We start from the raw sequence: 14786 nt of genomic DNA, 5'->3' as shown, positions 1-14786 counted from the left end.
AGCATTTATGCTGGCAAGCCAGTGCAGCAACCCTTAGTAAGCACCTGAAGATGATGAGCAGCTGTCTCATTAAAATATTGTGCACCTTCCATAACATTATCTGATGCGACACCTGTGAACCACTGAAGCTGGAAAAGTTTTGTTCTGAGTTTTCAACTGTAGGTTCTTTAAGCAGAACATCGGACACCCCACAGAAATCTCTTCAAACATTCCACTTTTGTGGCTATTTTTGCTTCTATAGATGTTTAATCTCTTTATTGGCCTCCTCCACGATAATCTTTGCCGCAATATGTATTGGTTGATTCACCATGACTGTCAGAATCTCCCTGCAGTGCTTACTATGCAGCAATCGATAGTTTCCCACCAATTTAAAGATATATCAGCACACAGCTGCCCACATACCATTTCCTCATTTAGAAGAGCTACTAAATTACTCACCCCTTAACTACATTACAAGCCTAGTATGAACCAGCCTTTACAGTACAATCCTCTGGAACATGCAGCATTTTGCAGTGACCATTTCTGAGCCGAGTACAATCAAGTCAAAAGACATAATCAATAAATATTACTTTTCTGATTTCAACTATTATACTGCACTACATTTTTCAAGGTTCATTACAAAACCATGCACATGCATCCACACACACATGCCTATAAATACCTACACCCCAAATGGTGCCAGCTGGACAAGTACAGCCAGTGCTGCATTTTGGCACGTAGACTAGGTTGTAGTGGGGATAGTGCTGCGTGGGGCGAATAGAGGGTTGCGAAGGTGAAAAGCCTAGCCCATGTAACTGACACCCTTTACTCCCAAATTCCCAGATGCCTCCCTCTGAACTGCCACCCACCCACACCAATCCCACCCCCTGCATCCAGTCCCTTTCTCCCTACCTCTACCCACCGCTCTCGACATCACCTCCATCACCACCTAGCTTAATGGCTGAAATGCGGCAGTGGCACTGATCGTCCAGCAAGTACCCTATAGGGGGCAGGTGCATGTGCCTGTGGTCTACTCCAGCTTGAAGAAGAATATGACTCTGAATGACAACAATTTTTCTTTGTTTTGTGTGTGCCTGTTGACGATGCTTCTGCTTTTCAGTAAGTGGTCTCCTTTAATCCAAAAGTATTTACATTCCACCAGAACTTTCCTATAGCATTTATACTGTACTACAATCTGGAAACTCTTCTCCCTCTGCAATCGCAGGACACAAGAAGCCTGCACTCACAATGTTTACAACAATACCACTGGTTCTTTTTACTTTTTTTCATGCTGTAAGTCGGATATCTTCTCACAGAGTGACTTTGCTTTCAAGAGGATTCAATAATGCTTGTGAATCGCTTACCCTCAAGTGGTTCTCTCTTCCAACTACCAGCCTATTTACCTTGTACTTGCTTGACAAAGCTTCTCTAGAATTACACAAATAAGTCATATGAAACTATGACACAATCTTCCATTGATATGATAACTCAAAAATAGTTTCCTGATGTGGTAATTCAATAAGGTTTCTTTACTGAGAATAGTAGGTACAGTGAAAATTTAGCTCTGTTGTTAAACATTGTCACTATACGTAACTGAAAATTTGTTTAACAATTTACTGCTGCATTAAAAGTATGAAAGAACTTATAAAATGCTAAAATTTTAAGAGAGAACTGTACAGATGGGTTAAATACTGACACAGATAAATCCACTCTGAACACACAAGACTGAAATTCCCTATCTTCTCTTCACACTCATTATGCAAAACATACATTGGTGGCAGTAGAATCATTCTGCAGTCAGCTGCAAATGCCTATTCTCCAAATTTTCTCAATAGTGTTTCGCAATAAGATCGTTGTCATCCCTCCAAGGATTCCCGTTTGTGCTCCCAGACCATTTCCATTATACTTGTGTACTGATTGAACCTACTAGTATCAAATTTAGCAGCATGCCTGTGAATTTCCTTGATGTCTTGCTATAACTTGGCCTGGTGGGCACCTCAGACACCTGAGAAGTACTCCAGAATGGGTTTCAATAGTGTTCTATAAGCAGTCTCCTTTACAGATGAGCTACATTTCCTACCCAATAAGCCGAAGTCGACAATTTGTCTTCTACAACCGACTTTCCGTGCTCATTTTGTTTCATATCGTTTTGCAATGTTATACCTAAATATTTAATCACCGGTGACCGTGTCAAGCAGCACCCCACTATTACGAGGTGTGATCAACAATTAACAAAAAGTTTTTAATTTCACGAGCTTTATAGATCTGATTTTCAAAATTCTTTTTCTCTTCTTGGCAAACATGTTCATGATGTATGTTTGCATTTCCAGCTGTATCGGATATTTAAATGGAATAAAGTGCAGCATTGCATTTGAAATGTTTACTGTGGCTTTTGTCGTTTCTACTATGAGTAAGGCTAGAGTTTACCACTGATATGAACTTTTCAAAGAGGGTTGAGAAGATCTTCAAGACGACGACTGCCTTGGATGCCCTACCATATCAATTACCGACGACAATGAGCATGAAGTAAAGAAAATGGTTCTGGAAAAACACTGATCATCATCAGAGACGTTGCTGATGATGTTAGCATATTGTTTGGCTCATGCTAAACAATTTTTTTCTATGTTTTAGGAATGAAACACGTAGCAGCAATGTCTTCCAAAATTGTTGAATTTCAACCAAAAACGATGTCTTGCAGACCAGTGGCAGACTAAGTGGGAGCGGCCTGTCCCAGGCCTCTGGTCCTGGAACGCCTCCAAAATCTCATGGACCTTGAAATTTGGAGGTCCCCAGAACCAGACAATTTTTAATCAAATCCCAAACAAGGTTGTAACATGTTCAGTAAATAAGAGGCAATTTAAAGTTCCAGGACCCATACATATGCAAAATAAATGGGAAACACTGCAGAGGATATGTCAAATAATATTCAACAGTAGTTAGAAAACAATAAGCTGGACATTACGTTGTGTAGGCCTCAAGGTTATGACAATGCCGCATCAATGTAAGTTATACATGGAGGAGTACAAAGAAAAATCAAGAAGTCAGTCCAAAACCTCTGTTCAGTCCCTGAGCTAATCATTCCTTAAATCTTTGTGGAGTTGAATAATTGTGTTCCCTCTAGCGTCAACTGTTTTGGAACTGTAGAGAAGTTATATTTATTCATTTTTGTCGTCTTCCTAAAGATGGGAATTACTTTTAGAAAAAAAGGAGGAAAACTCTGAAACATTTGTCTGATACTCACTAGAATGCTGATTACAATTCTGTTAAAAAAGTCTACAAGAAAACATGAAAACAATTATGGACACTTTGAAAGATACGCAAGATCCATCAAAGGCAAACCGTGATGCTGTATCAGCAGCAAGCTTGCTCCTTCCAGTTGTATGCGATTTTTACCTCTTCAGCCTACATCAACTTTTGACACGATACTGGAGGAAGTAAATTTAATCCAGTCCAACAGTATCTACAGTCTCTAAAAATGACTTTGGATAAAGAACTCACCAAATCAAAAACACTGAATGAGGTTTCAGAGCTGGAAAGAACAACAGTTCTATACATTGTTGTTACTTTCGGCACTAAAAAAATGATGTGATATGGACATTAACATTGAGCAACAAGGAAGAAGGAGGCTAAAACACCACCGGGTGAATTAGCACACGATGCTGGTTTATTGATTCAAGAAGTAGTTCATTAATAAATGTTTGAATTCACAGATCAAAGTATACAAGAAACATCACGGTACACAGCCATGAGTAAAATCACCAAAATTTTCCAAATTGTTGAAATAAAATTTATGCTTGAAGCTTCTGATGGTGCTGTGTTAGTAGCACTGGAGAATCTGGTAGAATTTTACAATCAATCTGAAAAGGAGCTGGAGCTGCAAGAAATGAAATGGTATCACAGGCATCCGTGTGCAACCACTATGAGTGCGAATGTTGTTGCTAGATGGACATGCTAAGAAATTCTTCAGTTTATAATTAAATGCGACTTCTGTGAGACATCATCCTATACATCACTTACAACCTAATACTTCTTGACCAATTGTATCCCAATCAAATCATGCAAGAGAAGTTTTTCTAACCTGAAACTAATAAAAATAATCTTCACTTCTAGATTGAATCAGGAAGAAAAAGCCCATCAGTCTATTTTATCAACTGAAAGAAAAATTCCTAATGACACAGATTTCAACGATATTATTAAAAATTTCAGTGCAATAAAGGTAAAATGTATTTTTCTTAGTCTATTCTTTATTAATTCTTTGCACTCTACCTGATGGTTGCTATGCTCAATGCTGGTTCCTATTCCAAGTTCTTCACCTATATACTTAAGTATGCAAACCTTGTCCCAAAAAAAATGCAACAGCCACAAGCCCAGACAGTAGCATCAATATTCTGGTATTCTCCTGTGGCAGCAACACAAGTGTGTATTCTCACATGTAAACAATGTTAAAGATGCCGAACGGCAACCTGCATCTTGTGCCTTTTGGTGCAATTTGGCAATGGTTCTTGCAGGCTCTGGAAAGTGATCAAGTTCCTGCTTCATCATGTCCCATACATATTCAATTGGTGGAGCACTCATGATCTTGCTGGCCAGGGCAGCACACTGTATCACAGCAGCATTGTCCAGCTTCAAAAGCACATCACCTCCTGTCTCAGAACTGGCAGGGGCACCACGATAACAGCCTGTGCAATGTAGTGGGCATTGGTTACTTTACTCTGCAGAAACACTAAATGTGATCACAAGTTGTAACTGAGGGCCTCCCACATCATGCAACCAGTAATGGGACACATGTCTCTTGAGCGCATTCACTCTGGAATAGGCAGCTCACCACGTCTACACCACATATGTGCACATCCATCACTTGCATACAGGCAGAACCTACTCATCACTGAAGACAACACAGCACCATTCCACTCTCCTGTGAACTATTTTACAACACCAGAGTAGCCATGCTTGGCTGTGCCATGGTGTCATTGGTAGCCTGCCTAGAGGCACACCTGACCTTAATCCTGCTTCAAGCAGACAGTTTCCAATGGTCCCTGATGACACAACTGGTGCAACATATTTCCTGTTTGATGATGGACGATGGTCGGCCAGTCACCATTGCTAGCACAATCCATCAATCTTGACATGCATCTGTACTATGCCAATGTTCAAAACCTTGTCTACAGTTATGGGAAGGTTCCACAGAGCAATGTTGACAGCACTGGCACACCACCAATACATTGTGCCCAACATGTAGTGCAGTCTGTTGATAGGTTCATCCAGCTTCCCGCAGGTCCCACAGTGCAATCCCCTTCAAATAGCTGAAACTGTTCAGAATGAGTAAATAGCCATTGGTGAGGCATTGTAGCAGCCTAGAATGAATGATGCAAAAACTGTTCACCTCTAAACTCAGCATACTTACCACCTGCAGAGCAAAAGCAGAGGATGCAGAGAGAGGCCACATGCACACCATCTGATTTCTGATGACTGACAAATGGATCACTAACATTACAATCGTGCAGTATGCACGTATTACACCCTGATTCAACTGAATAGCTCTTGAGGGTGTAGCATTTTTTCCAGTAGTTGTGTTACTATTACTACAGTGTAGAGTACACACATTATAAATACTTGATAGTTTTGTCAGCTGTTACATCTATGCTATTTAATTTTTACAAAATGTAAATACAAATACACCACTTGACAACTGCTAAAGAACAACTGACACTTGTTTAAAAACATTCCAATAGCTACAGAAAAGGTGCCAACTGCTATGGAACACCTGACCCATGATAATAAAAGGAAATGTAGAGGACAGGATGTGTTAACTGCAGCAAAACCTGTGCACAATGCATTCGACAGTTCATGCAGTATGGCGTTTTACAAAGTATCATCTTGCATTTAAAGAAGGCCATTGAACATGGAAATGCTATGAGAAAGCATGTCTGTTGATGTGGACGGACCACCACACAGCAAGAGAATTGATACATAGTCCTAGCGGCAAAAAGGAACAGACATCTCACTCCTCGGCAGATTGCTGCACACCTTGCAACCACTACCTGTACATGTCTCTGCCAAAACTATTTCGTGGCAATTAAATCAGGCTGGTTTGTAAGCTCAGAAGCCAGATAAATGCAGCCCACTTCAACCAAGCCATCGTCAAGAAAGAGTTTGTTGGTGTAGGGAGCATGCTGGTTGGGGGTCAGCAACAGTGGTCTGCCGAATCCCACTTCACTGCGGCAAGTGATTCTGACCAGCAGTTGTGTGGAGAGAGGGGAACACATTACTCACCGTAGAATCTTCTTAAACATCATCGGTAAGGTCTAGCCATTACGGTGTGGGCAGGCATTCTGCAGAATGTCTGAATACTGCTGCATATCTATGGGTAAGGTACTGTTAAAGCACAGTGCTGCTGCAACAAGATTATTCTGGATCATGTCCATCTGTTTAGGGATAAAGCAGGTCCTGACTTTCTGTTTATGAGTGACAATGCCCATCCACAAAGGACCACTGAGATGTTGGAAAGTGAAGATACTGAACTTATGGAACAGCCTGCATGTTCCCTGGACCTAAACTCTATAGGATGTGCCTGAGATGCTCTTGGCAGGTGTGTTTGTCCACAAACACTCCATCCCTGAATCGTGCAACTGAAACCCACCTTCAGAGAGGTGTCTGGCAATATCCACTAAGGACTCCTCGACAATATGGTAGCCAGCATGAATACAGGTGCACAATATTATTACTGTGTGAGGTGGGCATATTCTTTACTGAGAGTCCGATATCAACCTTTATGTTGGGATTCTGATCTGTGTCAAACATGAACATTATTTATGTCCGTTAACCTGCTTTCTTACGTGGCGAAATTTGTATCATTTTTCATTATAAATATATCACTCCACCTCTATTACGTATGCACTGTGTTTCAAGTAATTTACTACTTCCTGGGATTATTTCTGTCCCACAATGCCTCTGTTCCTTTGCAACTGTCAAGCAGTGTATATCAGTTTCCGAGCAGACTGAGGGCTTCATTTTGTTTCACCACCTCAGGCCTCTGATTGGCTTACTCTGCCACTATTGAAGACATCACTCAGCAATTGCTAAATGACGTAGATAGCGATCCAGAACTTCTAAAGAAGATTGTAACAGATGATGAAACACGTATATACGGGTATGATCTCTCAACAAGCTGCAATTGTTCCTATGGAAACTCCCTGCAGAGACATGAAAAAAGTTTGATCTTATGTGAAGGTTCTTCTCGTTTTCTTCAATACAATGGCATAGTGAATCATGAGTTCCTGCCTTTTGCTCATACGGTCATTAAGGAATACTATCTGGAAGATATGCACCATTTGAGTGAAGTAATCCGAAGAAAACGACCAGCACTGTGGAAAAACCACTAATGGAAATTGCATCACGATAATGCTCCCACTCACATCTCAATGCTTCTTTTTGATTTTTTGGCAATAAACAAAACCATTATGTTGTCTCAGCCACTGTATTCACCGGGCATGGCCCCCTGGACTTTTGTTCCGGGTGTTGAAGAGAACCATAAAGGATGTTGTTTTGCCACCACTGAACAGAATCACTGAAGGAGCTAAACACCATAACGAAAAGCGAGTTCCAGAAGAGCTTTCAAGATTGGAAAAAGCACTAGCATAAGTGTACTATATATAAGGGGAATTACTTTGAAGGGGACAATGTTGTTGTTGATGAACAAATTAAGATACTTTGAGAAACAAAAATTCCTGTAACTTTTTGACCGTACCTCGTACTGCATTTGAACATTAGAGGATTGTTTTTCCTACTTATCAACATTAACTTACATCTTTCTACATTTAGGGAAAGCTGTCATTCATCAAACCGAGCAGAAATTCCACCCTGTATCTTCCTACAGTCACTCAATGACGACACTTCCCTCTACACTACAGCAACATCAGCAACCAACCGCCACTCAACCTACCTGTTAGGTCATTTATCTACACAAAAAGAAACAGTGGTCCTATGGGGCACTCCTGATGATATCCTTCTGTGATGAACACTCACCCTTAAGGACAACATACTGGGTTCTATTACTTAAGAAGTCTTCGAGCCACTCGTGTATCTGGGAATCAATTCCATACGCTTGGACCTTCGTTAACAGTCTGCAGTGGAGCACTGTGACAAATGATTTCCAGAAATCTAGAAATATGGTATCTGCCTGTTCCCCTTCATCCATGGTTGACAGGATATTGTCTGAGAAAAGAGCAAGTGGAGTTTTGCACAAACAATGCTTTCTAATTCTTCCTGCTCTGTCAAAGAGATTTATTATATTCAAACCTAGAACTTACTCAAGACTTCTGATGTAAACCAATGTGAAGGATACTGTTCTGTAGTTTAATGGGCCATTTCTTTTACCTTTCTTATATATGAGAGTTACTAGTGTTTTTTCTTATTTGCTTGGGACATTGCACTGGGCAAGTGATCTATATACAAAGAAGGGTGCCTGTTTGTTTGCTAGCAATTCATACAAATCTACAATTCCACTCCAATCCTGATGAAATATTGCACACTTTACCTTCAAGACAAGAGGAAGATCACTATCTACATAAGATTTTGTTATATCTAAAAACAAAGATGTAGTGACTTACCAAATGAAAGTGCTGGCAGGTCGACAGACACACAAACAAACACAAACATACACACAAAATTCAAGCTTTCGCAACAAACTGTTGCCTCATCAGGAAAGAGGGAAGGAGAGGGAAAGACGAAAGGATGTGGGTTTTAAGGGAGAGGGTAAGGAGTCATTCCAATCCCGGGAGCGGAAAGACTTACCTTAGGGGGAAAAAAGGACGGGTATACACTCGCACACACAAGCTTGTGTCTGTATATGTGTGGATGGATATGTGTGTGTGTGTGCGCGAGTGTATACCCGTCCTTTTTTCCCCCTAAGGTAAGGCTTTCCGCTCCCGGGATTGGAATGACTCCTTACCCTCTCCCTTAAAACCCACATCCTTTCGTCTTTCCCTCTCCTTCCCTCTTTCCTGATGAGGCAACAGTTTGTTGCGAAAGCTTGAATTTTGTGTGTATGTTTGTGTTTGTTTGTGTGTCTGTCGACCTGCCAGCACTTTCATTTGGTAAGTCACTACATCTTTGTTTTTAGATATATTTTTCCTACGTGGAATGTTTCCCTCTATTATAACCATAAGATTTTGTTATCTAACTTGAAACAAAGTGGAAAGGTTGTTAGGAGAAAATCTATGAAAGTTCTTGGCCAATTTACCTCAAATTTCTATGTGATCCCATAATGAACATTTGGGAAGAAACAGTGTCACGAACCATTTTGACAAGCACATTATGCATGACAGATATACTACTTCAATTTGCAATTTAAAAAGAAATCAAAGCATAATTTGTGATGTAATTATTATAACAAAACTTTTGGTTTGAAACTGATGAATATTTGCAGAAGTCAGAACCGGAAGCCTAGAACCTGATTTTTATTAATGTGCAGGTGAAGATGTATTCATTCACTGCATTCGATTGACACCCAGTGATTCAATTATGACTGCTGACAATGCAATTGCAGTTTCCCACATGGCTTGCATTCGCTATATCAACAAGGCACAGGGCCAATCACTTTGTGTTGCAGATATTAAACATCCCAGGAAATGCCAGGCACTACAGCTAGTTCAGGATAAAGACAAGTAGGGGGCCAATGCCAAAGAGAAATCTTTGTAAAACCGAATTGGGCTTCTATCTGGACATGGCAACTTATTTGCTTTTAACTCATTTACTTGCTTCTCAATGCCAGGGACACCTATTTCCTTGTCCTCTATACAGGAGTCTTTGTGACAGTCGACTAATAGTATCTCTTTACAATTCTCCTGCGTGAGTTTATAGATGTGAAATCTGAAACTACAGCTCTCTTTTTGCTGCCTTCTATTGCCACGCCAGATTGGGTGGTTGGTTGGATTTGGGGTTTGATGGGGGCTAAACATCGAGGTCATCAGTTCCCTGTTCCTAACAGACATACTTGTAAAAGGCCTATACAGTAAAAGCGTAACCTCTGCACCCAGAGGGAGGGAACACCAAGGGGTACAGAGCTAGAATGAACATCTACATCTACATACATACTCTGCAATCGACCATACGGTGTGTGGTGGAGGGTACCTCGTACCACAACTAGCATCTTTTCTCCCTGTTCCACTCCCAAACAGAACGAGGGAAAAATGACTGCCTATATGCCTCTGTACAAGCCCTAATCTCTCTTATCACACACAACACAAAATAGAGGACACTTAAAAGGAGCAGAGCAAATAGTTCACTAGAGTAAAACAGACTACAGTGGTTGATGGATCAGGTAAAAGGTCAACCACTCAACTACAAACGAAGAACCTCCAGCTGGAAAGCATTGATAGAGGTATCAACACAACTTGTTACCATAAGAGACACTATTTTGGTATCCACATCACAATTAAAAGTCTCTGGAGTGGGTGTAGCCTGAGAAATCATGTGAGAGCGCCCACACTAGAGCGAGTGATAAAACCCAGCTGCACAGATAAAACGTAAAACTGAGTCAGCTATAGAGGCATTGTCACCTAAAATTAAAGGAAGTGCAGCTGGTAAATTAAGAACTGCCGCAAGGGGGCTAAAAGGGGGCAGTCCATCAGACCTGCATCACAGCGACACTTGGGCGGGTTCTCACCACGAAGGAGATAGCTGTGGGTGATCCGCGCATGTCCAATTCGGAGATGGCAGAGAACAACTGAGTCCCTACACGTACCCCTCAAGGATGAGTTCAATACAGCCATGGACGACTTGACCATGTGGAGCTTATTTGGCACGTTCAAGACAGACCATTCAGAACTCCAGACATCGTGGACCTTGCAATGTAGGGCTGACCGGAGGTCTCTTTCCACGAGACCAAGCTCCAGGGATGATGAAGTGGAGGCCTGCTTGGCCAACCGATCGACACATTCGTTTCCTGGAATGCCGATGTGGCCCAGGGTACACACAAACATCGCTGAACGACCACACTCGGCGAGAGCAAAAACAGTATCTTGAATACTGTGCACCAAAGGTTCCCGAGAAAAACACTGGTTGAATGCTTGCAATCCACTCAGGGAGTCACTGCATATCACGCCAGATTGGCTGACGACTGACTGAACAGAAGCCTTTGACCAGCTTCATGATTTTATGTAGGACCATTATTTTCTCACGTTCTCAGCAAGACCATTCTATCTACTAACTTTTGCCTGTCAACACGTCTGTTCTCTCTCTCTCTCTCTCTCTCTCTCTCTCTCTCTCTCTCTCTCTCTCCCTCCCCCTATCACCCCCACCCCACCCCACCCCCCAAGGGTGCAACCATCTCCGCATCCTTAGCATTTTGTTATTCAACCACAGCGGGACTTTTTCTGTCCTTAACCCACATACTTGGTACATACTTTTCCACAGCACAATTTACAGTTAGTTAAACTTTGCCCATAAATACTCTATGTCCATTATATTTGAACTAAATGATGTCTGTTCATTGTCTAAGTAGGATCCAACAACTGCTTACCTAACCTTTTTCCACTAAAAATACTCTCCTAGCATTCTTGATGGATTTTTTAAACTTAAGTAACCACTGTCACTACAATAACATCACAAATACTGGTCTCTGACACTGTCAAGGTCAAGCTTGTTTGCAGCTACAAGGTCTACAATATGTTTATTGTGTTTGGCTTGTCAAACTAGCCGCTTATGACAATTTTGGGAAAATGGGTTCAGAACTACTTCTGCAATGAATCCATAGGTGACCCAGTCTCTACTCTGTAGGTTAATGACAGCTCCAACTAATACTGCACGATATGGGTATTTTTGTGCTACTGAGTGTTAACTTTATTTGAATGACTCTACAAATACTATGGTGGTATTGGAGGAGGGTGGGGGGGGAGGAGGTAGGGTGGGGTGGGGGGCGGGAGGGCCGTAAGGCATCTGATGATTAACTGGAGCTCACATAAGCTGCTTACTTGCTTCCAGATAACTTCACAGTCAGACTCAATTTTGACTTGATAGAGATTTCCAACTCATCCAAACATTTCAGAAAATAAATTTTGCATGAATTTCTCCTTTGGCAAGGTTGTGTTAGAGCTATACAATAAATAGCCATTTTAGCTTTGTCAAATGCAAGTTGTGTACACTATTTATATGGTTTTTCCAGCAGAATGGGCTTGATTCAACAACAATTTTACTACAAGTGCTAGTGCTGGCCTTACAGCACCATCATCTAGAACAATAACGTGAGAAGACCAGGTGTCAGAGCATCTCCTGACTCTTTAGCCTTAACTGACATGAGTTAATATGCAGGTGTTTCTATTTGTCTGTGATATGATCCCATTCACTGGTTTGGGAACTGTGTATGATTCAGCCCACAATGGAAGATCATGTGAAAGGTAGGTAGCTCACTATGTCAAAGTGGACTGCATCAAAACAGATGGCCTCTGTTTTCTTCTTCTTCTTCTTCTTCTTCTTCTTCTTCTTCTTCTTCACAGTATGCGCCACTGAAATGTAAGCAGTATGCGGGAGAACCACAAACGCCAGTATCTAGACGAGTGCAGTATGGCTGAACAAATGCACCGACAGCACTGCTAGAAAATAAAGACTTGAAGGGAACCTGATCAATCTAGAAGGAACTTTCCCAATACCAGAAGGATGTAGCACATACAAATGGAAATTTTTGAAGGCAGAACATTTCTGATGGAATTTACTGCCTTAAGTTCTAAGTTGGCAATGAAAATGGCCGAATAAGTTACTTGACAGTATTAATATTTTATTGCATGATCCCACAAATTTCCATATTACTTTCCTAAAATTTCTTCTTTCGGTATTCTATGCACAATGCAGTAAGACTCAACTGGCTTGTAGTAAATGCCTGGCATCCAGATTGTAGTGTTAATTGAACCCCTTAAGAATTCACTAATCCTGCTAAGACCAATCATCCTAAAAATTGAACCCCCAATGCGTATTTAATTAAACTGGTAAACATTTACCTCCATGCAAACATGCCAACAAGTGTGTCATCCTTTTAGCAGCAATTGCAGACATTAAAAACTTTTTTTTGCCTAATTTCCTTTCATCCTGGAATAAATGCAAATTTCTACTCCACATTATCACATTTATGACTGAACAGTTGAAACAGCTTTTCAGGGCTAAACACTGTACCGATTTCTTGGGCATGTGCATTTGCAAGTGTTACCTTTCCTTGAAACATCATGGTCAGATTGCAAAACGTCCATAATTTGCCACTTAACTGTGTTTGGAACCCAAGGGTATGTTTTGTAATGAAAACTTATCTTCACTTCAAGAACTCTGATGACACTTGATTTTAAGTGAAGGTGAAGTACTACCATGTATTTCATAATACACTATTTACAGAAAGAATTTCTGATATATACTGACATTACTAGCAGGTAGGTGACAACAACAATCAACATTGGTAAGGAATTTGACAGACATGTACAAAAAGCCATTATTCAGAAATAAAACTTACCCATTATGGCAGATTCTTTGGTATATTCAGTAAGAGACAATGAATATGTCAGTAACACAGTAAAAGTTGATAACTGTTCAGTGTAGTAAAAGAATGCAAAGTAGTAGAGAACAGGAAACAGGGACATATTCAAAGCTGTGGCAAGATCCCTCCATTTGCACTCATCTGCCAAACATTTCCTGCCATCACACCACCTCCCCTGAAATAGATTAACAAATAAACAACCACAAGCATTTATCACAAGCATACTATTCACATTAGATCAGGAGGGCCACCTGAGATGTGATATTAAGCCTTAGATATACATTTTATTTAGGTGCAAAACAATGAAATAACTACATTACAAAAGATTACATAGGTCCACAATAATATTTTTCATTATTCTTTTTGTTAGGCCACTGAATATGTATCTGACCTTGCCTGCTATTACAACAAGTTTATTCCTAGTGTGACTCTAAAAATAAACTAGAGAACTGAAAAACATGTAACTGTAACGAAAAGTGCTTTCATTTTTCAATACTAACGCGTTTTGTGGAAGGCTAAAAACAAAAACCTCTGTACCGCAAAGCAATTAAATGCCCATTGGCTTGTATTCCCTATCTCTCATATCCTAAAAGCACATAAAACAGAGTTTTCTATAGTGAATTGCCAGTTTTACATCTCATAATGTGAACAACAGTAATCAACCATCATACTGGCATGCCAGTATCCCTGATATTGTCCTTCCATCACCTTGATATCTTGATGGAAGTGCTCAGCTTGTCTGTCACAGATCTCACCCAAATTTTCAGAGAGATGATCAGCATGAAAGTGAATCTTGAGGCTCATAAAACAGACCTATATCTTCAACATTTCCAACATGTTGACATTAATAGAAATATAATGTGGGTCCTTTCTGTTCCCTAAGAAATTTGTGACAATCTCCTTGAATGATATCCAAGCTCTAACACACAGTAATTTTTGAATCAAAGTTTGCATTGATCATCATTTATTAAATATCAGGTTCAAACATTTTTTTTTTTTTTTTTCAGTTCCAATAACTGAGTAAAAGTCTTGGAGAGGTAGTTGAAACACTCCATCTGTGGGCAAGGCTTCCTCAAACCGTTATTTTTTTATCCAGCTTTATATGTAGAGGTAATAATAGAGCAATCTGCTAGCATTAGATGCAGTCAGGCCTTAGCAAGTAGAGACAGTAGCCATGTGAGTGAGAGTTGTTGAATGAATGTGTGAGATTTCTACTTCAAGAAAGGACTTCGAAAGCTTATATATTTCTAGCACCCCTTCCATTGTGCTTGCCTGCAAGTCAATGCCTCCT

The 14786-nt window shown here is 40.5% G+C and overlaps 1 protein-coding gene across 1 annotated transcript in view; it reads right to left on the bottom strand.

Annotated features, from left to right (window-relative positions):
• Positions 1–14786, bottom strand: part of LOC124721636 (putative Dol-P-Glc:Glc(2)Man(9)GlcNAc(2)-PP-Dol alpha-1,2-glucosyltransferase) — a 105795-nt gene that overhangs the window by 67891 nt on the left and 23118 nt on the right. Inside the window, exon 3 of the mRNA XM_047246699.1 lies at positions 13472–13670. Coding sequence (XP_047102655.1) covers positions 13472–13670 — 199 coding nt within the window. The remainder of the gene's footprint in view (positions 1–13471; positions 13671–14786) is intronic.

The sequence above is a fragment of the Schistocerca piceifrons genome, chromosome X (assembly GCF_021461385.2).
Source record: "Schistocerca piceifrons isolate TAMUIC-IGC-003096 chromosome X, iqSchPice1.1, whole genome shotgun sequence".
NCBI classification, from domain to species: Eukaryota; Metazoa; Arthropoda; class Insecta; order Orthoptera; family Acrididae; genus Schistocerca; species Schistocerca piceifrons.
This window is presented reverse-complemented; position numbering and strand designations above follow the sequence as displayed.